This window comes from Athene noctua, chromosome 5, assembly GCF_965140245.1.
Source record: "Athene noctua chromosome 5, bAthNoc1.hap1.1, whole genome shotgun sequence".
Classification (NCBI taxonomy): domain Eukaryota; kingdom Metazoa; phylum Chordata; class Aves; order Strigiformes; family Strigidae; genus Athene; species Athene noctua.
Window position 1 is genome coordinate 67,484,567 of NC_134041.1, and position 27,088 is coordinate 67,511,654.

Consider the following 27,088-nt stretch of genomic DNA (forward strand, 5'->3'; position numbering starts at 1 on the left):
GTTTTGTCCACTTGATTAATATGTTGCCTCAACCTCACAATAATCAGATTAAACTAGGTTGCCTTGTTCCTTCTGACTTGGAACATTCTTATTTCCATACACTAACTTTTCGCTAAGGCCCCATGTAAATTGGTCTTTGGTGCATTTTGTCATCTTAAATGCATTTCAGCATACATCCGTTCTTGAATTTCTCCCAGTGGTGTAGAATGAGTATTGCTGTTTGCATGTGTTTTATTAGCTAATTAACTACAGTCTTCTAAGTCTAAACAGTGGGAGATGGAAGTAGGGTGTTTTCACTACCATTCGTTTGACAAATTAAGTGTCTGGCATCCATATGTTAAAGTCTTCCAGATATTTTAGGTATTATTTCACATCATGGATCCCCAATTTTGAGTATGTGAGCCATAAGATATTAAGGGGTCTTTTATTATTGTCTTATTTTCTCAAACAAAACAAATTACAGGAAAGACTAAGCCTTGCTCTTCTCAGGAGTTAGTATTAAAGGTTTTCAGTTGTGTAATAATGTTTCATTTTCATGTGTTTGTGATCCATCAGTTGTCAGTTCATTGAATCAGTGGCAACCCAACACTTAAACAGGTTTTGTTTCACTGATATCAACTGATCCTATTTAAAGGAATGTTGCTTTTTGTTGAATGCATGTATTTTAAGATTTTTCCTAAATCTGGAAGAGCTAAAACAGGACTAGGGTAGGGATAGTCACCACACAAGGCAAAGGCTAGACCTCGGATGGAAGGCATGCCTTGATGCTTGTGCACAGAGCAGCTGTGTCTCCTGAGCTGGGTGAGGAGGAGCACAAGCTGTTCCCTTCAGGAGAGGCCTGTGGACACAGCTTTTGCAGAAATCCATCGGTCAAAATACAGTTTCAGTTTGAGGATCACGTGCAGGTTTTACTTGAAGCTGTCCTCATCTGCGGTAAACGTGATAAAAGCTTTCAAGAGTGAAGGCTGTGTTGTCTTCCTGCCTTACCTTACTTGCATTACTTTCCATTTTCTCAAGAAAGGAGGATTTGCTGCTTGCTTAGGTAAATTTAGACTTGCTAAAAAATAAGGCAGTAGAAATCAGTAAGAGTGCTGCATATATTCTATTTCTGTCATGAGAAACTGTGTAGAATTAAATGGTGTTGTGATTTCTAGGTTGTAGAATTGGTTGCAGCCAATGCTGCCTGTAACTGATGCATTTTCCGATGCATTTTTCCGTCCCCAGAGGAGGCCCGAGCGTAACTGCTTTGGTTGTGCTTGGTGTCTGGTAGCTGCTGCAGTGCCACAGTGCTGGCTTTCACCCTTTTGTTCGAATCCTGCAGAATCCAGCAGCGTTGCTGCCGAGTGCAGCAGCAGCTGTAGCGTTCCGCTCTCTGTGCTCCCTCCCGCCGGGGCTCCTGCGGGCGCCTCGTGGTTAGAGCCAGCTGGCAGCAGGAGCCACGGCCCAGCAGAGAGAAGTGGCGGCGCAGTGTGGGGAACCCCGTGTCCCTTGGAAGGTTCAGATCTAAGTGGACATCTCATGGCTGAGAGAGTTGGGGGGTTCAGCTGGAGGAGAGAAGGCTCCGGGGAGACCTTAGAGCGGCCCCCCAGGGCTGAAAGGGGCTGCGGGAAAGGGGGGGACAGACAATAGGGCCTGTGGCCATAGGACGAGGGGTGACGGGTTTAACCTGGCAGAGGGCAGATTTAGGTGCGATCTGAGGCAGAAATTCTCCCCTGTGAGGGGGTGAGGCCCTGGCACAGGCTGCCCAGAGCAGCTGTGGCTGCCCCCTCCCTGGCAGGGTTCAAGGCCGGGTTGGACGGGGCTTTGGGCACCCTGGGCTGGTGGAAGGCGGCCCTGCCCGGGGCAGGGGGTGGCACTGGGTGGGCTGTAAGGTCCCTCCCAACCCAGCCATTCGACAATTCTGTGATGTTTCATGTCTGAGAAAACAGCACAGCAGTAAATGTGGGGGGAACGGTCGCCTGCAGTTCCCTGCCTTCCTTAAAACCCTTCAACATCAGTGAGGCCCAAACTGAAGCGCTTGGACATGCTGCAGGATCTGGTCTGGAAAACCCTTAGAAATAATTGCTCTCAAATTTTCTAGTAATTATGACCATGCATATTAGATTTTTAGCTATCAGCCATATGGAAGTGATTTTGTGGGGTCTGGGGGATCAGTAAGAGAAAGGTGTTTTGTGGTAATGGAATTAACAAATTGCTGTTACATTTTGAGGCTCCTCTCTGCTTCATGTAGAATGAAGATTTTTCAAGTTCAATTTCATCTTTGGCATTCTGATAAAAGGTGAATGTCAGGAGACACACCTGCAAAAAATGTGTTCCTGAAGTCTTCATGCAGCCCCTCCTCAGCCCCGCTCCCAAAGGAGTGCCTGCTTTGGCCCTATTTGGGTAATTCCATGACTTGGCAAGCACCGTGATCATTAGTGCTGCTTTCACGATAGATGTTGTTTGTATTTTGCTTCTTCTGAAGTCACACACTCATGAACAACATTCACATAACTAGCACTGGGAAAATCTCTGCTCTCTCTGGCATTCCCTTTGGCTTCTGCTCAAATTCTTCTTTCAATTATTAAGACTTAGTATTTTAGTGTGTTACAGTTTGAAAAGGTCTGATGAATTTTGAGCTCTTCCACCTTGTGTGGAAGAAGAGCAAGAAATCTGCTTAATTAGTCACTTTGATGTTCATGAACATTCTTTTACTCACAGGAGACTTCCCCTGGCTTCACCTCTGGTGGATGCATTACTGCCCTGTGAGCATCCTTCTCGCTACCTGCTTCAGTAAAAGTTCCCCTCCGTGTGAGGCAGCATCTGTATCTTTTTCGTGGATCTCTCCCTTGGCGTCTGCCATCGGGTGTAGCTCCACAGGAGTCAGGACTGCTGGCGGCCAGGGGCCGGTGCTGCATGGCCCTGACCCCCGTCACGCTGGGCTGTGGGGAGGAGCCTTTCGGGGCCCTTGGCCGGGCGGTGCCTGCGCTGCCTCTCGCCGCTCCTCTGGCGGGCGGCTGGCCTTTGTGCAAACCAGGATCTGATGAAGCTGCTACCAAAAATAAAGTGCTCCCGAGGCAATAAGCAAGAGATTTCCAGGTAAACCATACTGTAAGCTTAGGAAAGTATATAGGCTTTTATTCAGGAATGATTTCTTGTAGGCCTCAGCATCCTGTAAGAGAAAGATCCCAGTGACTGAGGGATGATAGCACATACAGAAAAAAAAAAAAAAGTGCAGAAGGGGAGTCTGTGGTTGATGTGGTCACAAATAACAGCTAGCGCTAAGGGAGGTGTTCTTTCTGTTTGGATTTGTCCTGAGTGTAATTAAACATAATTTCACTGTCTAAAAACCCGACTGTAAATGGCTTCTGCTGTGCAAGGTTCCTGGTGAGGTGAAGCACATCCTTCCTGTCCAGGAAGGAGACAGTAAGAGCACCAGGGGACTCCTGCCATGTATGCACGGGCTCATCTCAGATTGTAAACTGAAGATGTAGTTATACCAATTTCTGCAAAAATGTTTGTGTGGGGTGGTAGGAAAAGAGGGAGAGAACAAATCCCATCTTAGAGTCTTCCCTCTGTATGGTCCTGAACATAGGCAGATCTTCTGGCTGTGAACTAAGTCAGGGTTTGCTTAAGGAATATGTGAAAGTGGAATAAGGGAGAGGGAAAGCAACTGAAGGTGGGAAATACTGATGGGAAACGGGCCCCTTGTTATGAGCAGAGGCAAAACGCCTTCACTGGCTTATCCATTGCAGAGGAGCTGACTTGGCCAAAACCAGTAAATGGGAGTGTGCGGGGAAGACACGCACCCGAGGTGGGGCCCATCTCCCCGGCCCTCCGCTGGGTAACCCGCAGCGGGCCGTCCCGCCGCAGGACTGCAGGCGCCCGGGGCTCACCCTGACTCATCCTGGCAGTCACCCGAGGGGTGCCGGCTCCAGGCGCTCTGGTGGCCTGGGGTTGGACAGCCAGTTCCGTTCCTTTGTTTGTCCACCTGTGTTTACATGCTCATCCAGGTGTAGGGAGGCAGCTGAACTCAGCTCCTCTTGGTTTGTCAGTGTCCTCCATCTCTATGCGGCGTTCCACGACTCGGGTGTGAAGCGGTGGGTGCCGGCAGCGCTGCCGGCACGGGCGGGGGCTACGCCAGCAGTGTCGGGCTTGGGGGCAGCACTGCAGAGCCTCAGCCCGACGTGCCCTGCAGAGCCCTGCGGCGCCTGCGCCAGCGCTCGCGAAGGAGGGCTCAGCAGGGATCTGGGGCAAACAAGTTTCAGCCTATTCTGTTTAAATTTTTAATTGTTGAGAAGAAATAGGCTTCAGATTTGCTTCAAAATCTCTTGACAATTTCTCCACTCCAGTTCTAGGAGGGAGCACACATTGGGGTAAAGGGCGTGTACTTGGGATCTTTCCCCACACACACCTTGCTATATGAAAACCATGTACACTGCGTATAGAGTTTATATATATTCACCCATGCATGCATGAACAGATGTAAAAAATATGTTTTCTTTGCAACAAAATGTGAATGAAGCATAAACTTATGTTCCAGGATTAAGATTTAAGTTTCTGTCTACCTGGGTCAATGTTTGAGGTTACTGAAGTGTTTGAGTCATTGAACTTTAAGACTGCATTCATCACAGCTTCCTAGACTAATATAAATTTCTTCCCATTAAGTCAATAAGCGTGGTTACATCAGACAGCAGTTCTGTCTAGAAACTAAGATTAATGTCCATCATAAAAGTGACATGAAGAGACAACTTGTTTGATTTATACAGACTATTTTTGTCTTCTCAGTTTTAAAATAAAATTCAAGTTATTACTTCTATCAACATAGAGGTTTTCTTTCTTGCTTCTACTATTACTAAAACATTCTTTTCAAATGGTGGCTTCTTTTTAATTCAAGTATGAGGCTGTAAGAAGAAAAACTCTACCTGTAGCTGGACTAACAGTACAGTTGACTGATATTTTCCACTTCTTTGGAAGAGTTGGGGGTTTTGTTGCTGGGTTTTGTTTGTTTGTTTGTTTGTTTGGATGGGGTTTTTTTAGGCTCTTGAATTCATCTGTTGCTGTTTTCTGTAAGAAAGCATATTCCCATTTAGTGATGGAAATTGGTTTCGATGTATTTCCTTTCAAATTCAGATGTAACTACAGAGTTTACGCCATGGCAGCAGCAGTGTGGTTCTTGAGCCTCCCTGTAGCTCTGGATCAGCCGAGCAGATCCTCGGTGTTCTGACCTGCTGTCAGTGCCCTCCCCTGCCCTCGGGGTCCCACCCTGTGCCATGGTGCCCCTAACTGCCGTTTCATTCAAGAGCACTGACGCCATGCTGAGCATCAACATATCTTCAATTAATTCCATTGAAAATTTTAGTAAAGTTAGGCCTCAGTTGCAAGCCTGGAGGCTTTTAGTTCTCATCTCCCACACTACCTTTTAGCAAATTTCATATGATCGAAAAGCACGTTACAGAGCCCTGAGCTCTGTTTCTGCAGTGGTCTTCTTGTTATTAATGGATCAAGCTCACAAAGTGCCTTAAAATGCTGTGGTCTTCTTGAAATGCTTAAATATATTGTCTTTACCATTCACTAGCTCCAAGCTAGGAAACAATGGTAATGGTCAAAAATAGGATTTGAGCCAGGCAGTGGTTACAGGCTGGTAAATGAATTAATCTCTATAGGGACATTTGATTTTGTTTTTCTTTTTAAATTTTCTGTTAGAAGTTGGGCAGGGATATTCAAATGCTGCCTTTGTAGAACAAAACCCACGAATTAAGATGGTTAGCCTTTGAGCGCAACTAACTGTATTGTTGTTTCCAGCACAACCCCATGAATTCCTCTGTGGCAGTTAAATAGCCGAAGGTTCATCTGAGCCTGTGAAAGCTAAAGCATTAATAGACATGATGAATTACAGTTGCAAGCAAGATATGGCAAACATATTTCTAACAGTTTTAACCTAAACTGTTTGTGGTGTTTTCTTTGTGAAATGAACTTTTGCAGCAGGGAGGGTGGCAGCCTTCCGAGCTCCTCCTGCAGTGAAGCTGGATTTCTGCTTCAGGATAAATCACGAGCTGGCACGCCCAGGGAGCTGGCACATTAGCCACATTTATCCTAATGCCTTGTTCCTCTCAGTGCTCTCACCAGTACAAGGAGATCAGACGGTGTGTGCCAGCATTGGCTTTCTTCTGGCTATTTATCTGACGTCTGTCTGATACAGGAGTAGTCTCACAAAATTAATTACCTACTTAGGGACAGAACATCAGCAGGCGTCTTACCCAGATTAGCAGAACTGCTGGAATTTCTTGTATTAGCATAATGTCTTTGGGATTTCCATGCTGAGAAGGTACCTTTGATGGAGACCAAACCCTTGCTCGGTCTTTGCTGCTCATGACTGGTTCTCTGAGACTTGTTAGGTCCTCAGTTTTAAAACAAGGAGGAAGCAGTCGAAATAGGTCGCAGAAAACCTCTTCTTATTAAGGCTCGTTAGGATGTTGAGACAAAAGAGCTTTAATGAGTTCTACTGTGTTACCAGGGAATCAGAGGGTGACAGTTTCTCATTCTATCTTGAGTAATTCAGTTTGCTCCATGACTTGCCAGAATTTAAAGAAAAAATCATTCTTGTCTGTCAGAGCAGTAGAACCTGCATGTCTGTAACAAACTTCAAGTAGGCATGCTAAATATTTTTTAAATGTTAAGTAGTCAGGACCATGTTCCTTTAAAAATATGATTAGCTTAAAGCATTATACCACGTAAAATGGGTATTTGTACAATCTGTGATACAGGTGAGGCTAGTTTGGGGTGCATAAGGAATCCAGCATTTTGCCGAACTTCAGACCTAGGCTCCGCACTACGCCAGGGGTTTGCATTGTGGTCCCAACAGTTATTTTAAAAATCTATGTACAAGCGGAGTGCTTATAAATGTGCAAAATGTACCATATTACAGAAATTTAAAAAATCAATTAAAGCTTTTCTGTAATTGTCCACAGACATTGCATGCTCCAGCTGAATGACAGTAGGTAATTTGTAAACTGTTTAGGTTCATTGTTGGCCTTCTCTTAGAATTGATTGTCCTTTAATTAACTTATATCTATCATGCATGTAATGTGATTCCCAATAAAAATTACAGAATTTTAATTGAAATTGAAAAGTTCTGAAAAGTAGAAATATAAATAATATGTCTTATATATGTGCATACTCCAATTTACATGGACATTCTGAAGAGATTTTAATAATGAGGCAGGTTTTCCACATGATTTAATTATCAAGTGACTTGACTGAGTATTTAGATTAGGAGAGTATAATTTGGTTTATTTCATAAAGAAAAGCTTTACATCTTTATGTCCTTATTGATTTGTCAATACTATTTAATGAGTTTCAGTTCACAAAAGTTACATTAGACAAAATATATCTTTTGGATTGATAAATGTAGCCTTATTTTGGAAGCAAGACCACTTGAAAATGCTGAGCATAGTTTAAAATGAATTGTCACAAAGTATTGCTCCCAAACGTACATGAAGACATGCAGAATGGCAGCAGGCATTCTGTTACTTTACATAGAATTATTGTACGTAATTCCAGGAAAATTATTTTCTTTTCAGTAATTCTGATATTTTCTTATGTTCACTAAAGCAAATATGCTGGATGTGTTTTCATTTATCCTTTGGTTTTAGTTTGCGTACGCTGAAAGGTTTTTTAGGATTCTTCCTAACCCAATTTTCAGTATTTTTAATAAGCTTCAACAGAGTATGCTTAAATCATTCTATTGCTGCTGCTTTGGTTTATGTCATTATACCTTTATGGAATCAGTGCAGCAGCTGGTGTGAGGGGTGCAAGGGCTTATAAGATAATGTAGATCCTGTTGCTCTTCATTTTGATGAAGTGAAGCCGGTTAGGAAATAGTGGGTTTGGCCCCTGTTATCAATAGCAATGAAAAAGCTTATAATATGGCGCTCTATCTCCTGCTGAAATGGCACCTACTGTGTGAGAGCCAAGCGTCATTGCACCGATCAGGTTTATCTGCTCAGAGAGTCAGTGAGGTAACACCTCTGATTATTGATCCCAACTCTGTGTTAACGGCATTGGATAAAAGACAAAGAAAAGCTGTGAGAGGCTTTTTCTATTTTTTAAGTTAAAATATGTTGTATCAAGTTGGTAAAAGTCAGTAGAGATTCTGTTTTTCAAATATGGGCAATTGCTGTTCAATACTTAACTAGTGATATAAATAGGCATGGACACCCTTACTTTTTTGGTGGTGTTTGCAGAGATTTCAGACTTTTTCTGCGTGTTAAGTGAGGCCTGAGAATACAGGTTTAGGGAGGTGTTAGCAGGAGGGTTACAAGCGCGTTCCCCTCCGCCCAGGTACTGCTGCCATCACGTGGTGTCGTGGAGACCTGGGATTTCTCTTGTATGTATCAGGCGGCTGCTGTTCTGCCGTCCCAGGCTTCAGTTTCCAGCATGGCTGCACCGGGAGGGAGCACACGGTGCGGGTTGTGTACCCCGCCATCTGGAATGCGGGCGGGTGGTGTACCCCGCCATCAGGAACCCGGGCGGGTGGTGTACCCCGCCATCAGGAACCCGGGCAGGTGGTGTACCCCGCCATCAGGAACCCGGGCGGGTGGTGTACCCCGCCATCAGGAACCCGGGCGGGTGGTGTACCCCGCCATCAGGAACCCGGGCAGGTGGTGTACCCCGCCATCAGGAACCCGGGCGGGTGGTGTACCCCGCCATCAGGAACCCGGGCGGGTGGTGTACCCCGCCATCAGGAACCCGGGCGGGTGGTGTACCCCGCCATCAGGAACCCGGGCGGGTGGTGTACCCCGCCATCAGGAACCCGGGCAGGTGGTGTACCCCGCCATCAGGAACCCGGGCGGGTGGTGTACCCCGCCATCAGGAACCCGGGCGGGTGGTGTACCCCGCCATCAGGAACCCGGGCGGGTGGTGTACCCCGCCATCAGGAACCCGGGCGGGGGCTGGGCAGCGAGGGCAGCTGTTCGCAGGGGCAGGGGCTGGTGAACAGGCGGGCCCTGGCTGTGGAGCAGTTCCCTTACACCTGCCGACGGGCGAGCCGCTAATTGCAGAGCCCTGCGGGTACAGGGTGACTCCCGGAACAGACCCGGCTCTGCTCCGCGCGCCCAGGCCCGGCTGAAGCTCCGGGCGCCGGTGCGGGGCTGCCCCGCGGCCCGGCCAGGGAGAGGGGCTGCCCGGGTCCCCCTCCCCAGCGGCAGGCACGCTGGTCCCCAGTGACACGGGTCATGCTGAGCACGGAAACCCATGTCTTACTACAGGCCTTCTGTGCAGGGTGGCCCTCTGATGGTTTTTACTCACCCGCATAGTTATTTTGTCTCACACGGGATGGAGGCTTTGTGCTTAGTTCTAGCTTTGACTCCTGCGATGGCTTCAGCACTTGCATGAGCAGCTTTCCTGGGCGGTAGAAGTTCGCCCTTAACAGGTGTTTGATTTGCAGCTGCGTTTCGCTCCCAACCGATGGTGTCTCAGGAAGCCTGCTGCACAGGTACCAGGTCTTTTTAGCTGGCCAAAAGCACAAGAGTAGTATAGTTTAAATTATTAATCCTAGTTCCTCCCCTGGCTCCAGTAGATTTCCACGTCATTATGTTTCCCTACTCCTTCTCATGCAAGAACAAGAATCCAGTGATTTCAGTGTCCTCAAGGTTGATGCCCTTGCAAAAAGCTGTTCTCTCCCTCAAACCCATGTCCCTCTTTTAAGGCTGTCTTGTTACACAGCAGTTCATCTTTGTTATGGTAATTTAAAAATTTAACAGGTTTATTAATCCTGCAGAATTTATTATAGTCAAACATGAGATATTATTAAGTTGCTATTGTACAAAGCATTTACCCTCACTGTTGGAATGACTTGTCCTCTGCATTGGCAGACGCAGAAACGTTCATTTTGTTTCCTAATTAGGAGAGCTGCAATCAGGAACCATGACAGAGTTCAGCTCCTCGGTGTACAGCATGCCAGGTTCCATAGTGCAGGCTTTATAAAATTCTCTTTAATTCAGGAACAGAATATCATTAACTTTGTAAGTGGATGAATACAATGGACAAGCAATTTAATTAACTTCTAACATTGGATGTTGGACAGGAGACAAAATGAAATTATGCACATATTTCTTATGCAGGCAGTCAACCTTGAAAGGAGCTTGATTGTGATGGGTCAGACAGGAGGACAGCTTTGTCCAATTATTTGATGTTTAGTCCTAGAATATGAAATTTGAAATTTGGTACTTTGTAAATCAATCATCTCTTATTTTGAGGCAGTTACAAAGGTTCTTTGAGATACAAAACAACCACCAGTGACTGTGACATGCTAAATACAACCTTTTACCACATGGTACTTTCCTATTCGGAGATGACCTGTATAATACTAAATGAAATGGGCATTAATGCCTCCTCATCAAATTGAATTTGCCATCTTGAGTGTATTATGTAAGAATATATAAATGAAATTCTAAACTGATTTAAAGTTTTTAAAATTAAAATTGTTTAGAGTCAAGTAAATGTGGTAAGAGTCATCCAGCTTACCAGTTTCCTACAAAATGAAGCGCTTTTTTTTTTTTTTTTTTTTTTTTTTTAAGTAGAAGAAAAATATGGTAAGATGTTAAACATCCAGCAGTCACTCCCATCCAAGTTGCATCCTGGTTCCAGTCGCACTGCCAGAGGTGACCCGTGTCTCGTGTAGCTCAGGCAGGAGGGACGGGTCACTGGTGGTGCAAGTGCAGCACGGGTTGGCCGCCTCGCCTCGCCTCTCCTCACCAGCTGCACGAGCAGTTGGGCTCAGCACAGCATTTCTTTTCCTGCCTGCTGGCCCCAAGTGCTGTGCGGAGCTGCCCTGTGCAGGACTCGTGTACGGACAGGAGGAGCATGACAGGGTTTGACTGGTAGTGCAAAAACCACTGATTTTGTAGGAGCAAAAAGACTGGAAGACACTGCCCTGGGTTTCTTGCTGGGTTTGCAAACATGTGTCAGGTTTTGCTTCAGAACTAGTCAGGATTTTTGCCCTCACAGCCAGCTCCCTTCTGCCCTCGCAGATCAGGGGGATGTTCCCAGAAGGACATTCCATGTTCTCAGTCTCTTTATGGTTATTGGATACCTGTAACTAGTCTAGGTTAATTTCTGCTCAGTCTGGATCTGCTTTGTCCTGTGTCAGTGTTGCTCTTCAGCTTAAATAGTTCTTTCCATTCCCCGGTGTTGCTCCTCATTTTCAGCTTTCCCTTGTTTTGCTGGGATACAGTCAGCCCCTTTTAGTCCCTTCTTGCCTGCGGGGATCACCTTCTCTAATCCCGATGGCCCTTGCCCAGGCGGTCAAACCTTTTATGTAGGCGATCAGGACTGTTAACATGGATCCAGATGACGCACCCTCACTGCGCTCCACCGCTGCAATAATGCCTTTCTGACGCCAGCTGTGTCTCGTGCTCCCTGCTGAGGTCACTGCTGCCTTTCCCCAGCAGCACCCCTTTGGTGGTTTGTGTGCTACCCTCACTTGTGCAGTACGGGGTGGACAGAAGTGTACGGGGATAAGGAATACATTTCTGGAAGAGGTGAAATGCTACTTTGTTCTTTGTTGCTATTGGTTACACTCCTAAAATAATTACAAAAAATAAACGTGAAATGGAATGTAGAATGTAGCTTGCTTCCTGAAAAACAACGTTCTGCACTTTTGTATTATCTTCTGCAGTCTGAGACTCAAGCTCAGTTTCTTGAAGTTTGTGAAGTGTTACCAATATCCACTGGATAAATCTGGCTCTTTGTACAGTATTTTGAGCTCTGTTTATCAAGAGCGTATAACTGCCTGGGGAATGTTTTTGGCTCTTCATGAGGTTTAATACTGAAATAACCATTAAATATTTTAGCATTTGATTGTGTATCTCTTTTAAGAACACTTATGCTTACAGATGGAAATCGGTACGTTTACAGATGGAAATCAGATTTTATTTCTCTCTCTCCTCACCCTGAAGAGCCGATGAAGGTTCAGAGCAGTGCAGGGTACTTTGTTCTGACTGTGAAGGCACTGGTGGAGTCCTCAGCAGAGGTTTTGGCTGTTTGATCGCACGCACTTCTTGCCGTCAGGCCCACTAAAAAGTTGTAGGGGCAGAATTCAGAGTGTGGCCCTGAATTAGTTCTGAATCCTGTATTCAGACAACCTCTGTTTCGTATTGGTGTGGAGCCAAGCTGTGTGCCTCTTATCCTGATTGGGGGCCTCTAGAGTGCTTGTGTAATAGAAATATTAAATAACAGTGTGATGAATGACTTTGTGAAGGTTCTACTTGGAGTTCAGGAATATTGATAAGTTGCCTTCTTTTTAACTGTTCAGCATACATACACTTCCCTTAACTCATGTTGGCTCCTTGGTCTGACAGTAATCTTGGTTTTAAGCAAAAGAACCTCCGTATGATTTTTATTTTTTTTTAATTGAATTGATTTGTAATTAAAATGTTAAATCTTCTTGTGAAATACGTCAGCATCAAAAGAGGTATTAAATATTCCTTGTCAGTGCAGTGTAGGTTGCATATGGATTATAAACATATAAACATAGCTATGTTTATATATAGCTCAGATTTTTGTATTTGTTAATCTTCTCTTTTGAAATTAACTAGTCCCAAAGAATCTTTTAAAATCGAATATGGTTTTTCATTTCCTATATAGATGCAGTAAAGAAATTATAAAGAAAAGGTAGTAGAGGTGGATCATGTTAGCTGAAGATCACTCATTTTGTTAGTCTTCAGAGCAGGAAAATGAAAGCTCCTGTGACTTAGGGTTTTTTCCTGAAAATGTACTGTTGATGGTTGCTGTTAGCAAAGAGATCTCTCTGAGGTATACACAAAGACCAGGCTGCAAACAAGGGGGGTTTTTTGTGATGGTGTCTTGATTAAGCATCTAAATGACTTGGGATTTAGATATCTTGGAATGTTTAAAAGAGTTACTCCAGTCTGTCATGTAGACAGGTTACAGCCTTTTTAGAAACCTAAAGAGAGAAGCCCATTTGCAAATATCTAAATCTTGGTAATGAGTCTAGAAATAAATAGTACAAGTTCTAAAACTATACTTGAACACTAATGGATTAGTTGTTTCCTTAACTACATTTAATTAAACTATTATAAAAACAAAATAATAATTTATGTTAGAATTATTTGGATTTTTTAGTAGTAAATTTATAGTGACTGTTCCTCTTGATAGTTGTTATTGATCTCACACTTAAAAGAACTGTTCTGAAGAAATAAGAAGGGAGAGCAGATCTAGATGTTAAAAGTATGTCTGGTGCTGCTAAACTACAATTTAACAGGAGAGATTGTGGCATTGAAATTAGTTGAGGATGGTTAGAAATCACACTCCATGTTCTGACAGCTCACTGAAGCTGGAAACATGGAAAGTGTGAGGTTATTCGTCTGGTACAAAGTAGTCGGAAGCGTCACTTCACTGCCTAGCTGCAACAGCACGGCTGAGAGCCAGTCTGAGAGGCTGGCAGGGCCGTAAGGTAAATGGATTACAAACAGATCTGAGCTTTTTAAGTCAAAACCATCATGTGGAAATTAATCTAGAAATGCAGAAGTATCTTTGCAGGTGTGTGTCTAATATAATTACAGTAGACAAATGACCAGGATTTGGGTAGACCTGGTGCTGGATACCCCTTTTTTCCCCACTAGCTGTACCTGCAGGCGTCTGCAGCATTGACTGAGTTGGGAAATAGTCGCTGGAGAAACTGCCCCAGTACTAGTGCAGGCACGTTGTGGTACTGCGAGCTGCCTCTTTTCAGCATAGGAATGTTTGTACGGTGATACGTGACACTGCTTTTGGTTTTACAGCGCCAGAGTCTTCAGCACCAATCCTAACGGTGGTTGTACTCTTCTGAAGTGAATAATTCAATTTGTTTTAATGAGAGTGTCGCATGTAACTAAGCAGGTACTTTTAATACAGAGCAAGTTACAGTACACTGAGAGAGTTTGTCAGCACATATTTGGAGCCCACTCACTTTTACACTTTATTAAAGGTGTAATTATTCAAATCCTGTTGAAGTTAAGCTGATACCCATGTTTGAGGTACAAAGCTGCAAAATAGTGCGTAATTGTTTGAAATGGTCTGGTTTGGGCTCCGGCTGTCTGCACGTCAGGTAGACGAGGCCTGTTTGGGGGGAAGCTCAATAGCATTTTAATTGTATGTACTTTAGCTGATAAGTCTAATTCAGGAAATGATAAATTGCCGGACACCTAATTTATTTGCAAATAAAAAGTGATAGACTATTTTATAATGAGTTGATTAGTGTACCCAGCCTTTTTTTTTAACCTGCAATGAATAATAGACATTTAGCGTTAATTTAGCTATACTGGATGGAGCAGCCTATGAACAGATTTGACAAGCATGTACTTTAAAATTGCTAATTATTTGTAGTTACTTGGTCGGCCGCTGTTTAGATGTATTAGAACCAGTCAGTCCTGGCATTGTGCCCTTTCTTCATTTCTTTGAAGATGACAGATGATAAAAATTAACTTTTTTAAGGGAAACTAAGGGCAGGTGGGCAAAGTGTCTCTAAACTGCCACAGAAATCCAGGGCAGCCTGCAAGTTGTTTCCTAGCAGAACTTTAGAGACGTTCTGCTGTCGCCGTTCCCTGCAGCAGCGTACCCCGTGTGCGCAGCAGTGACGGAGGGACAGCCAGGCTCTTCCTCCCTTACCGAGCAGTACCCTGGGCCTGCTGCAGCCCCGGGGAGACAAGGGGGACACTCCCCCCCAGGCAGGGCCCTGCCAGGGCTGGCTGCGGGCCCCGGACTGGCTCTGGGCCCAGGCTGTGGGCCCTGGGCCGGCTGTGGGCCCAGGCTGTGGGCCCCGGCTGTGGGCCCCAGGCCTGCTGTGGGCCCAGGCTGTGGGCCCCGGCTGTGGGCCCAGGCTGTGGGCCCCAGGCCTGCTGTGGGCCCCAGCTGTGGGCCCCGGCTATGGGCCCCGGCTGTGGGCCCCAGGCCTGCTGTGGGCCCCGGCTGTGGGCCCCGGCTATGGGCCCAGGCTGTGGGCCCCAGGCCTGCTGTGGGCCCCGGCTGTGGGCCCCGGCTATGGGCCCCGGCTGTGGGCCCCAGGCCTGCTGTGGGCCCAGGCTATGAGCCCAGGCTGTGGGCCCCAGGCCTGCTGTGGGCCCAGGCTGTGGGCCCCGGGCTGGCTGTGGGTCCTGGGGCCCGTCAGTATTGTCCTGTCTGGGGGAGTTGGCAGCAAGGTGGGTGTCCCCGCTGGCATCCGGGGCCTGTGACCCTGGCCCCAGGGGGGCCAGGGGGAAGGTAGGGCCTGCACCATTTCCCATCTCAGGTTTTTCTGTTTGAAGTCTCTTAAACTTCATTGTGACATAAAAGAATCCAGATAAGGTGTCCCTGTATAGTATGTGGTAACAGTGCTTTTACATAAAATTATTGTCCTCCTGTCTGGAGTTGCTGCAACTTCTCATTTGCTGTTTTTCCCCTGACTGAAATGTGGCAGCTAATAGACTCCATTTTACTAATGGGAAACTAATATGTGCTCTTGATGTTCGGGTTTATAAATATGTAAAATATTTTTTTAATTGTTATTAGCAAAACAGGCAGTTAATCAATAATATCAGGCGTGACAAACACGCTGTTGACATATAGCATAGCCAAAAAGACTGGTAAGAGATAAGGGCTTCCTGTCAGCAGTGCCCCACGCTAATTAATATTCAGACATTGTCATGTTCAATGATAAATGAATTCCTTGAGCTATATTGATATAGTAGGTTAAACATTGAAAAAGTTGGGTTGAACTTTGACTTTAAATATTCATTAAAGCTAATTATGGATTTTATGACTACATGAATTACAGTTTCTGTGTCATCATTGGCAATTTATTTTAAATTTATTTAAAGCAATCTTTATATATTAACTTTATCGCATTTAGTGAGGTAATGCAGTAAATGTTTATTCTGTACAGTAATTAAACTTTTATTCAGTTATTTCCTTTATGCATTAAATTTCCACGGTGGAAATGACGTACTTCAAAAAGAAATTATGCCAACTAGCTGTTAAAAAAAATTTATAGCTGTTTAAATCTTCAGACTTTTGTGGTGAGATTTCTCTGTAATGAAAGGAATATGCTTTTAGTAATGCCAGATGTGTGATCCATCACAACCAATTTGTTTATCTTGCCATCAGTACCAGTTTTTCCAGATGAGTCTTTTGGCATGGAATAGTGAAAGAAATTTCCAATACTGCACGGAGTATCATTCTGGAACCTAATTAAAAGCAGTGAATGTTTAATGTTAGTCTACTAACAGGGAGAAAATACCTTTTTTCCTCTGTAATACATTTGGGGGGAGAGATGCAAAGCTCTACTAATTAACACACGCTGACTGTAAGTTAAACTTCGCTGTTTCTGCAGCTGGCAGTACAGTTCTGTGTACGCGTGTGGTAAGAACGGTCAGGTACTTCTTCCAGTCCTGACAAAAAGGCATTTGGTTAGTAACAGCTTTGCCGTGAGATAATCGCCCGGCCTTTTCACCGAGTTCCTGAACGTTTCTGTAAGGGCCGTTCTCACAAAAGCTTTCAAAAGCTAGCATGTGTTTGTGTACTCTGCAATTAGTGGTTGCGATACTGGAAGAGTTTCCAGGAGTGCACAAAGGACATTTTCCCTAGTCTACCTGTAGGATTTTGTGCGCACGTCTAACTATTTGATTTTAGGGGTGTTAACAGAAAGCTCTTTAGCTACAATGTATGGGGGAGGCAGAAGAACGATTGGCAATCAGTTTTAACATTCTGGTGCGTTTCTAAGCTGCTTGGCCAAGTTAAAAATTACTGTTGCTCAAAACTGCCCTATTTGACTTTTCACTTTGATGCTTTCTGCTGTTTTAGTTAGGGTGTATATATATATTTTAATGTCTATTTACGATGCTTAAACTTCTCTATGAAGCAAAATGTCAATAAGTTTAAATATAGCCAGCAGCAGTGACTGTGTGGTATTTCCTCATGGCCACGGGTATTACTTTGCATTGTGTATATACTTAGGGGAATAACTAGGTGACTCAAACTCTGATGAAGCCCTTCCTGTTTTGTCAGCTCCTGGCTTTGCCAGGAGGGGAGAAGGGCTGTTCAGTCTGGAGGATGACAGGTGTGGTCCCTGTGACCACCCGTGGTCAACAGGTTGTGTTGATCTTCCTGAACTTTTAAGAACTTCGGGTATTACTGAAAACAAGGTGATTTTGATATAGCTACAGACCCAAGGGCTGACAGGTTGGCCTAACAAAGTAAGAACTTCCTGATCTGGGCCTAACAGTGAGCTATCTACTCATCACTCAGTGGCAGGGCTGCTGAAATACAGCCTCCATGACGAGTCTGTGTTTGCAGACTAACTGGAAAAGCAGGCAGAGCAGAGTGTGGGTGCTCCCTTCGTTTCGCTGCGGAGGGACACCACACTAAGCAGAGCGTGGCCCGTCCCGCGGTGCCGCTGCGCTTCGGGCTCCGCGGGGCTGGCGGGGGCTTGTCCGCGGTGTCCGAGCCCTGACCTCGGGCGGCGGCTGCTCTGAGCGCTTGAGCTGGAGCCGGCGGATCATCCGCGGGGAGGCTGCACCTGCGGGACGTCTGTGCTCCCCGACTGTACGGCAGAGTCAGTGACAGTGACCCGCAGGGCATGTCGGTTTTCAGGCTTCTACTCTAGAAAGACTGTCGGAAAGAGGGCTTAAAGATGTGCAGATTCGGTGATTCGCTGTTCTGCGGTCACTGGCTGAGGCAGCAGAAACTGAGAAAGTACAGCACATAACACAGCTTCTGAGGCTGCATTTTAGTGAAAGCACCTGCTTACAGATGGCATAGAATTTGTACTAACAGCAGAAGTAATCCATTTCAACAGTCCTTAAAGTCTGCTTTCTTTACTTTTGAAATTTTTAAATGTTGAACTGTTTGGGATGGTTTACAATTTGTAATGTGTTTCTGTATTATATAATTTAGATACTGTAGGTACTGCTGCTAATGTATGTGCCACTACTTCTTTTTCAAAAAAAATATTAAAATTGTAAATAAGAAAATAAAGCAAAGTTCTAGACTTTGAATTAATGTAATTTAACTTTATCGTTAAACTGTCACTTTGTGAAAAATAAATTGAACTAACATAATCTCCTCAATAAAGGGCCCAGGCATTATGCCCTGAAAAAAAATTTCTTTTTGCTTATATTTCATTGTGTTAGGGCAGTGAATTATAACTGCACTCTTGTCATTTCTACAAGTTAACATTTATGTACATACACCTGATCAAGGCTATAACAAGGCGGAAGATCATGATAGCCATAATTTCCATTCCATTATAGTTTTGCTTCTTTTCAATGGCATGTTTAGAATTACACAGCCGAAGCCTATCTTAATGGTAGTAGTATCAGTTCCTGAAACTACCGTGTTACTTAATCGCTATCAGAGTTCCTTGTGCACAATTAGTTGGTGCTCAGTGCTGCAAATGTAGAACTATCAAACCAAACTTTTGCTGCATAATTCTTCAAAATCAGTTTTTAAAAATTAGATTAAAACTGTAAGAAATCAACCAGTGAGCAAATCAGGTTTCTCAGAAATAACAGTTGTAGCTTGAGCGCAAGTGGCAATACTATTTTTAATAGAATGATGGCATCTAAATGAGACAGTTTTCAGTCTTCTGGGTTTACTTACTGACATGTTACATAGAGAAGCTTCAGAGTTCATAATCATGTCACCTAGACTGAAGTTTTCACCTGTCTTTAAAATTATCTGTGCCTGATTTGGGTAGGTTGCTATTTCCAAATATTTATTTTTAGTTTGCCTTACAATTTTGAACTCAGCTGTGACAAGAGGAATTCCAGTGAGAATAAAGGGGGAAAAGAAGGTGGTCAAACGACTGAAACAGGGTTCAGCAGGAGAGGCAGTCTGTGTCCCTGGAGGTGTTCGATCGTCTGGGCAGTGCTCGGAGCAGCCCCGCTGCCACCTGCTTTGGGCAGGGCTTGAGCTGGAGAGCCGAGCTCCCTTCCAGCCTGCACGGTTCTGCTGGCCTGGGTCATGGGAAAAAGAAAAGCTCTCATAAAACCAGTATTTAGATGTTACAGGTGGGCTGAACTTCCCACACATTGCTGATGTAGCCCAGGATTTCCCACTCCAGGATCCCATTTTCAGTTGCTTTTAAATTTTTCAGTCTTGAGGCACTTGGGATGATATTTTCCAGATGCTTGTCGAGGCTCATTTTTTTCTTCTGAAGACGATATAAGGAGCTGAAATAAAGCTGTATCCTTATACTGAGTTCTTAAAGAACAATATTATATAGCAAAGTGTTATCTTTTTATATGTCAGATTTTGCCCTGTGCATTGAAGAAAGAGATGGACCAGCTGGGAAGAATTCAGAAAGAGTAGGAGAGGGGAGAATGACTCAAGTCTAGACACATGACTTTAATGCACTCTATTAAGTTAATAATAGCTTCTGGTAAAATAGAGTTATTGTGTTTAACTAGATTTTATAACTGAGAACTCATCCAGCTGTGCATACTTCCCTTTTCTTTGTAATATAAGGGGAGTGTGTGTGTATATATATATCAAATTCAAATTATTTAAATTTGAGGTAATAGGTTGTAAGCTTTTATCTAAGGTCAGCTCTCTAAATAAATAAGCAGGTAAGAGCTCATCCTTCCACTCAGAAGTACTTTACTACATAATTGATCACACTGATTTCAGTAGGCTAAGCACTGTGTGTATATGAATGCATAGATGTTAAGAATATAAAATACTTCTGTGGAAGATGAAATTCGGTGATACAGAACCATATTGCGAGGCTCCTGCTCCTCCGAGCAGTATTTACAAACCCCGACACTGTCACTACCTCCACGAGTCCGCATGAAGCAAGGGAACCACAGCTAAGCCCCGTGCTCTATCCCCATCCCCGGCCCCTGGGCTTGATCACCCTCCTTGTAACTTAGTTTTATCAAGGAGACTTCTGAAAATAACTTTTTTCCATCCGTGTTTCTCCGGGGTGTTGACGCATCTGAGCAGTGCCTGTGTGCGTTTGAAGAAGCAGGCACTTTTAACATAGGATTTGCTGCCTTTCCATAAAATTTAAAGCTGGGCCGGTATTTTTCTTTCTTCGTTTTAATCAGGGACTTTGTAAGTGAGTTTAGGAAAATTTTTTTCAAGTACAGTGATTGAATTTTTCCTGTACTTGCATGTGATTTTAAGACTTTTACCTAGTTTTAGCTCTCTGAGAGACAAGATGCACTTTTCTCTACAAAAAACCTCTGTAAACATACTGCTATTTAAGAATAATCTCCTGCTTTTAAAATCTGAAGGCAGAGCATAGTGAAAGTTTAGCTTGAGACAACAGCATTTTCTATTGCTAATGACAATTTCTTCAGTTGGAAATTAAATATCAGGTGGCAATGTTTTTATCTTGTATCAGGATTTTTTTTTTTTTCTGGCAGTGTGTCCTTGCCGCAGGATAGTTAACCTTGAGTCCTCTACAAGAGTGTCTCCTGCATTTTCTTATTTGCCTCCTCCATGTTATAAAAAAGAAAACCAAAGACCTAAAGGAAGCTGACTGGGTCGCAGGGAAGTGTACTCATCAATTAAATGTGTGACAGTGTTTTCTGTTGGATGGACTAATATGTCAAGGAGATGGGCAGGACCTCATGTTTGTGCTTTTGACAAATCAGCAAATGTTTAATCTCTGGATGTGCAGCATCTCATAAATAATGCAGCAGTCACTGAACCAAAACACTGCTCTGCCAGGAGGGTCTCTGTCACTATAGGAGTAAAAGACAAAATGAAACTAAATCATCTTTTTTGTTTAATATGTTGCTTCTTTTAAACTTCTCAATAAGAGTTTATGTAGTGGCAGGCTGGGTTTTCTCTCGGCCCCCCTCAACTTCTGTTGAGTGCATCAGATGCATTTAAAGGCTCATCAGGTTCCCATTTAAAATTTACACATTTTTTTTATATTTTGCTATAAGGTATGTTTACACTACTTTTGTCTTTTGCACTTGATTTTTCTCTACTCTCTTCTAATATGTAATTTTCCTCTAATTAACTGTAGGAAAGCAGTATGTTATATGACTTGAAGAAGTAAAAGCGAGCCGTGAGCTCACAGTACGTATAGGTGAAATCTTGGCAAAGCTTCCATGGCGTAAATGGAGCCAGGACAGGACTGTCTCAGCCTGAGCACCCCGGGTTAGCAGCCTTCTGCTCCATGGAGGGTCACAGCTGAGGGTACAGGGAAAAGGCTGGAGCAGGAAGGCAAAGAGGACTGTCCCTGTTAAGGAAACTGTAAGTTTCAGGATAGGGAAAAATTCTGTCCAGCTGCGTCAGGAGGTTGTGGAAGTCTCTTCTCTGGAGGTTTTTAGGTGCAAGTTAGAAAATTGTTTATCAGCATGGCCTAAATTTGTAACTTGCAAACCCTGGAAAATGTTCTGGTGGAGGAGGAACAGTCCCTGCTATGATAATAGGGTTGTCTTTCTGTGTGCCTCGGGAACAGGCTAGCTAAAACCCCTGGGTCTGGGAGGCACTGGGTCAGTCTGGGAGGCACTGGGTCAGTCTGGGAGGCACTGGGTCAGTGGGGGTGGCAGGTGCCGGCGCAGAGGAGGGCTGGCCGGCTCTCCCAGCCTGCACGCCCGCAGCGTTCCTTCCCCGGGGTCTGCACAGGCAGGCTGCTGCCGTGTGGCCTGGCTGAGAACCACCCCTGGGCTAGATGGTCCCTCGCACCTCAGATCTCCATTCCTTCACTTCGCTCGCAGAAGGCAGTGTGACTGCAGCAGGGGTGGCTCCGCTCGGCTGCGGCGCGTTGCTTGGTGCCGTCAGTGCCGGTTGCTGCTGAGTTCACCCAGGCCCTCTCTAAATGGGGTACCCAGAAATTGAGGGATATATCGTTATTAGACATGGGAAGTTTGGAGTGGATTTCCTCATGTCTTACGGGAGCTCTGTGGCTGAGAAAAAGGTCCTTACATCCACAGCAGGCTGACTGCCCCTCCCCGCAGCTGCGCGCGCCCTGCGCTGCGGTTGGGCTGGTCAGCGCTGTTCGGCTCATGCAGCCAAGGGCCACGCTTCGGTGGGGTCCTGAGCAAAGGTGCTGTCTTTAGTAATGGACTGAGGATTAAAACCTTGGAAATCTTCAGAAACCAGGAAAGGACTTAAGTATTTGGGAAGAGGCACTAATATTTTGCTAACTACAGGTGGACTTTGGCATGCTTTTGTAATCGATTTGCCGAGGTGGGAGTTGATAAGCTTTCCGAATGCATAGAGGTTGCATCTGTGTTTGCGTGCTTTACTCGGTCATGGACTAATCATTAAAATGGTAGCAGAATTCTGTAGTTGGATTAGGACACTGTTTTAAAAAAAAACCCTAGGGAGAATAGTTGTTCAGGACTCGATCAGCAGAGGAGTTACAAGTCCTATCTAAATCACACTATGAACACGTAGTATTTTATTTTCAGTAGTAAAATTTTTCAGGTATTGCCGTGGGCACTAAACTCTACTTCTGCTTATACTTGAAACACATCAGTTCTGCCAGTGTCAAGAAACTTAATGAATTCAAACATGTAATCCCCTCTGCTAGGTAACTGGATATTGTTTCTCTTTGGGCCTGTGCATCGTGAAAAGCCTTGTCTCTGCGGGCTTTGTGCCAGAGCTGGGAGTAGCAGGTGCCCTCCAAGGGTGGCTAAGCAGGGTGGGCATTCTGCGCTGTTCAGTCGTTATGATCGTTGTCAGAACACTTACGAACAGGGGATTCTGTAAAGGTGCGTACGGGTACTCCCCACACTCCTGTTAGACTGTCAGCGTGACGCCTGCTCGGCAGCCGGGGAAGTCGCTCGCTCTGCCCAGCGCGGGCAGAAGACGGAAAACCTGTGCCTGGCTCTCAGGAGCTGGCGAATCCCCCAGCCCTCCCCTTGCTTCTCTGCTGCAGCCTCCAAAAGCATTTGTTTTGCTCGGGAAGTGAAGCAGAAATTGCCAGGCTTTTGTAAGAGTTGTGGGGATGTGTTCAGTGTTCAGAAAGGTATTTGTGTTACTAATTGCATCCATCCGTTTGGTGTTTCTAGTCGTACACCTGGTAATGTGCCCTTACCACGTTTAGTCAGCTGTTAAGGATCTTCTTTATAATGAACCTTCAGAGAAGCAACAAAGGAAATAAATGTGTTTATAGATCTGAGAAAATGTAAAAATCAGTAATTTTATTTATTAGTATTTAATTTCTTCTGTTTTTTTTTAATCAGGAAGCATGATACTTTGTGGGTTTTATAATTTTTATTTTTTTTTTTTTTTTTTTTACAGGCTCTAGGAAGCTTTTACTTTCTTCATGAATCTTTGAAAAACATCTACCAGTTTGATTTTAAAGGTAAGCAAAGGAATTAAATGTTATCACTTGGCTTTATACATCAAGTCAGCTTTCTGTCATCTTTTCTGGTAGTAGTGCCTAGCAGCTCTTCCATGCTGTGCAGACTTCTGTATAATGCATGCAGGTCCACTGATGACAGACATTACTTTTCTTACCTTTTATAGACCTCTTAGAAGAAGTCAGTGGGCCAGCCACAGGTTGAAAACTGGTGCGTTAATCATTCCCATGCAGATGGACCTTTGGATCCGTAGAGATCCCTGATGATTTCAGAACTCTGAATGGCCACAAGGTTCTTCGTGTAGATCAGATATAGGACCAAGACCTTAAATGTCCAACTGCGATGGTCATTTTGCAAAGCAGCTGAGGTAGATTTATGGCTTAAATTACTTTGGAGCAGTGCAGGTCAGTAGGAGGGTGTCATTGTTTTAACCCCCATCGATCCATCAGGTTGGAGGTCTTGCTAAATCTCTGAAGTTTAAAAGTAATGCTAGGCTATGTACATTAAATATTAGAGACACCATAGAAAATTATTAAAGGCTTCCGGAGGTGTATATAGAAAAGATTATATAAAATTTATGTTATTTCAGTTGAGAACTGTCTGTACATTAAATACAAAAATCTTCTGAGCTTCACTTAGCTTTCTGAGCTGAATCACATTAATGCTACATCTAGCATCCCATTAATTTGAGACACTGTTGAAATGGTGGTAACTATGGAGTGAACTAATTGTCTTAATTATATAGATTCATTATTTTTGTTCTCAGTAGAGACAGATTCTCTCTGCTCATGTAATTGAGGGTACAGGGTCTTCCTTCCCTGAAATATTTGAACAGCAGTTCTACGTATATAGCAGTTCAGGTTCTGGCCAACATAAGTCCTCCTGTCATCACTGGCTTCAACGCTGAAGGGACGTTTTAGCTAGAATATCATAGGCAGTTTAGAGTGGATTTTATTTCTGAGAGACCGTACTGGAAAACTCAGTAGTGATGTAGGGACTTGTAATGAGAGGCTGTAGCTAGCCGTTCTCCCAGGCTAGGAGAGCTTTGCAGGCACTAAGTGACAACAGCATTTTCAGATGACCTGTGTCCAGGTGTGAACATCGGAGGAGACTGCCACTGCCCGTGCAGCCGGGTGTCACCCCCATCCCTGGGCTGAGCAGCCTGCTGCTCCGCCGTTGTTCGGAGCTGTGCATTCCTTGTGCCAGGGGGTGGCAAGGTGTCAGTGGTAGCGAGCTGTATCTGCACACCTAATTCCTGAGCCCACACTTCGTCGCGCCTGCGCCAGCACTGGAGGACCAGCAGCTTCACTCTGAATTCCGCCTAAAGTTCCCTCCTGCTGGTCACAGACGAGAGGTGTCCTGCTCTGGCAGCATCTGACAGAGGGAAAGGACAACTGGTTTAGGAAAAGAGGAGTGTTCTGCGTTTATTAATTGTTGATTGACAGCTTATTTGCTACTGTACATCTTTTAAAAGAAAATGTAAGAATTAAAACAAATTGAGAAAATGGAAGGAAGAAGTGTAGGGGAAAACAATCAATACCAAAGAAATAAGCAGATACTTGTTCCAGAAAATAGATGCTTTAAATGTTCACTGCTTCCTTTTGCTCCTCAGAACCTTAGTGAAGCCAGATGGGGTTGTGAATGGTGCACATAAAGATGTGTTTGGCCCAGTCATCACTTGGAAAGAAAAAACTCTTAATAAAAATCCAAATCAAGCAGGTGCTACGCTGAATCGGTGTTGTAAGTCACCCGCTGCACTCTTAATGTAGAGCAGAATCAGTCTCCCAGTGTAGTGTTTGTAAAATATAACCCTGAAGGCTCCCATCTTTCAGGGGAAATGTAAAACTTGCCTCTTCTTTCATGACTATTGACATTTTCACAGTGTATTAAGCTCTTAAATCAGAGGAAAAATCCAAATGGATACAAATGTTCTTTGCACAAAAATCATTATGAAATTCTGGTTCTACTCAAACACATGCAAAAAATAGGTGTTTATGTACAATTCAATATTCCTGTAACATCACTGTGTCTTTTCAAAATTCGCTGCACAGTTGGATGTGACTGAATGCAGTATTTGGGGAAAAAAAGATTGTCTCTGTTTTTCAGTTCTCAGGAAGACATATTTGAGTTCTAAAATGAGAACAATTTTATCTTACAGCCTCACGTTATTTGCTACAGCACAGAGGGTGTTGGACTGTTTTTACAGTGGTCAGAGGCCCAAAAGTTTGCTGGGAATTTAAGCGATTGGCAGGCTACAAGTTCTAAAGCGCCGTTGTCCAGCAAAGGAGTTTGCTGGCTGGGGTATTAGGCCAGTTTCAGTCTAGTGCTTTGGCTTACAGAAAGAATCCCATTTTCTCTGGTGAGAAGTCAGAAATAGTGAGCAGTTACCTGGAGGGACATGAGAAGACATGGTGCTTCCCTCCTGCGTTTGCTTCTCAGCAGCCATGTGGATGAATCACTGGTTCATCTTCAGCACTGATGGTAACATCCATTGGTGGCAAAGTGCCTCCTTTCTGCCAAACGCTGACCTTTTATTTAGGTTCTCACAGCAGAAGTCTTCAGTCCTTACAGTTCTGCCAAATGCTTTCTGTATCCTGAATGACATCAGGATCTTTTTGCTGACACTGTTAAACTTACTGAAAGAGGCACATCCATCCGTGATCTACTCAGGATCATGCCGCATCAGTTTATCAGGGTGTTTGTTTAGTCTCCCTGTGGGAGCCAGATCTCAAAGTGATTGGCACATAAAGAATGATACTTTTTTTTCCCCCTGAAGATATATTGCTACATTACAGTAAATGCTTCCTCAGATTATATAAAATACTTTATCTGGGGCAATTTAAATGACAAGGGTTTGTATTGCTTCATATATTTTCACCAGATAACCAGTAGAAGTGGACAGTTCAGGGCTCTTGATAATTGTTTTGGAATGCGTTTCTAGTCAAAACTCAATCCAGCTGGGTGGTTCCAGCTTACCGGTGGCTGTCAGATAGCTTCCCAAATTCCTGTGTCGGAGGAGTTTGGAAAGTTAAGTCAGGTTCTCACCTTTAGACATGCCAATACATTGTCCTGATCAGGAGAGAGACCGAGTACGAAGTGGATCAAGAAGCAGAACCTCTTGTTCATGAGCTGTAGAGATCCATAGATTGATTGTTAAGGCTGGAAAGTCTGGGCTGTGTGTCTGTGATGTTACCATTCATTAAAAACTTTGGAAAGTGATGTGCTTTACCACTAAGTCTCTTTTACAGACACAGCACCCATTCCAGCTTTAAATGCACCTCAGCCTCCTGTGCTGGTGGCCAGAAATGGGTGATCTGAAAGAGGCGGGTGGCTACAAGGTCACAGAGCAGCTGAAACGGGATTTGGATGGAGTGAGTCCAGTTCATCTTCTGCATATCCCCAGAGAAAGATTTTTACTTTCTTGGACTGAAATAATCTGGTCAGGAGACCTGATGCAGAAGGCCTAGTACCAGTGAAGGCCATTCAAAAATAAGACTTTTTTTACTCTAAGGGTCTTCAAGTGACAGTACAAATAATTCAGAGTTGTCTGAGCTGCTTGTATAAGCACAGAATGTTTCAGGACAAAATAAGGGGAGGGGGGATGCCTTTTTGTCTGAGATCTTATTTTTATTTTTTAACCATTTACAGTCTCTTAACTGGTTAAGGGACACCCAGCTGAACCTTGGCGATTTACGTCACTGGCTGCCTTGATTGGAGGCTGGCACACAGGGACACTCGTTGCCCCCCGCGGCTGCCGGGATGGCAGTGCTGGTCAGGCCGCTGTGCTGCCGGCTCCCGCAGCT

General features: G+C 44.3%; 1 protein-coding gene across 3 annotated transcripts in view; it reads left to right on the forward strand.

Moving 5' to 3' along the window:
- The window catches only part of INPP5A (inositol polyphosphate-5-phosphatase A), a 245,053-nt gene that overhangs the window by 107,617 nt on the left and 110,348 nt on the right, over positions 1-27,088 (forward strand). For all 3 annotated transcript variants that reach the window (XM_074908024.1, XM_074908023.1, XM_074908025.1), the window contains exon 5: positions 23,224-23,287. In XM_074908024.1, the coding sequence (XP_074764125.1) occupies positions 23,224-23,287 (64 nt within the window). The remainder of the gene's footprint in view (positions 1-23,223; positions 23,288-27,088) is intronic.